Raw genomic sequence first — 1,082 nt, 5'->3', positions numbered from 1 at the left:
CGCCGTTCTCCATCAGCACTCGGTATCTTCCTGGAGAAGGACCACAACGTAGTAGGCCATATCCCAAGTCAGGGAAATGATTATTTCGGCCACAATCCTGCCTTATCCAAGCAAACTCTTCACCAAAAACATCCCATTTTTTATAAAAATCAACGCTAGTCCGTTGTGTTGCTGCTGGCAACCATGGTCGAAGAAACAACGGAAGAAAACCAAAGGTGAAATATGAGAAGCACTTCATAAGAATGAAGCATCTCAGGTTTTCCCGGCGTATGCTATTTAAGAAGTTCTCTCGGGTTTCCCATCGGATGACGTCATATCGCTATTCACTAAGATGCCCATCGAGGACACTTTGCTGCTTCTCCAAGCACGGTTCGATGAGAAGACCGTCGGTCTCTTCCACCACGTCCTCACTCCGACATATTTCCTCTACAATGGCAAATTCTACGAGCAGGTGGAGGGAGTCCCCATGGGTTCTCCACTGTCACCGGCCATTGCGAACTTCTACGTGGAGGGTTTTGAAGAGAGAGCCCTGAGAACAGCACCCTTAAGACCAAAACACTTCTTCAGATATGTGGATGACACCTTCATCGTGTGGCCACACGGAACGGAAGCACTCACCGAATTCCTCGGCCATATGAATAGTGTCCACCCGAACATCCAGTTCACCATGGAGACTGAGAAGAATAAACGCCTGCCCTTCCTCGATATTCTTATCGAGAGGAAAAGAGACGGCAGCTTAGGCCATCAAGTCTTCCGGAAACCGACCCACACCGACCTATACCTGAACGGGAGAAGTCATCATCATCCCGCGCAATAGAAAGGAGTAATTTCCACGCTCCTGCACCGAGCCACTTCAGTTTCGGACCAAGAGCACCTGGAGGCGGAAATACATCACCTGAGGAAGACGTTCCAGCAGAATGAGTATGGGAACCGGGAAATCAACATGGCCCTTCACAAATCCTGAAGGTAGGAGAGAAGAGGCAGAAAAACCTTTTGCCAGAGCCTGCATCCCCTTTGTCTCTACGATTTCTAATAAAGTCTCAAGAATATTAAGGAAGTACAAGGTGGAAACTATCCACAAA

The 1,082-nt window shown here is 48.2% G+C and overlaps 1 protein-coding gene across 1 annotated transcript; it reads left to right on the top strand.

Moving 5' to 3' along the window:
• The first annotated feature begins 331 nt into the window (after positions 1-331).
• On the top strand, positions 332-817 carry LOC139695704 (uncharacterized). Its single transcript, XM_071594488.1, has one exon. The coding sequence runs from the start codon at positions 332-334 to the stop codon at positions 815-817; it is 486 nt and encodes a 161-aa protein (XP_071450589.1).
• The last annotated feature ends 265 nt before the right edge of the window (positions 818-1,082 follow it).

Source organism: Hetaerina americana, unplaced genomic scaffold, assembly GCF_022747635.1.
Source record: "Hetaerina americana unplaced genomic scaffold, ioHetAmer1.1.p SCAF_62, whole genome shotgun sequence".
Taxonomy (NCBI): domain Eukaryota; kingdom Metazoa; phylum Arthropoda; class Insecta; order Odonata; family Calopterygidae; genus Hetaerina; species Hetaerina americana.
The sequence above is the reverse complement of the archived record's forward strand: the minus strand, read 5'-3'. Positions and strand labels throughout refer to the sequence as shown.

Bases quoted from the DNA above. Each gene is read 5' to 3' on its own strand.
- LOC139695704 (XM_071594488.1), top strand. From the start codon at position 332: ATGCCCATCGAGGACACTTTGCTGCTTCTCCAAGCACGGTTCGATGAG.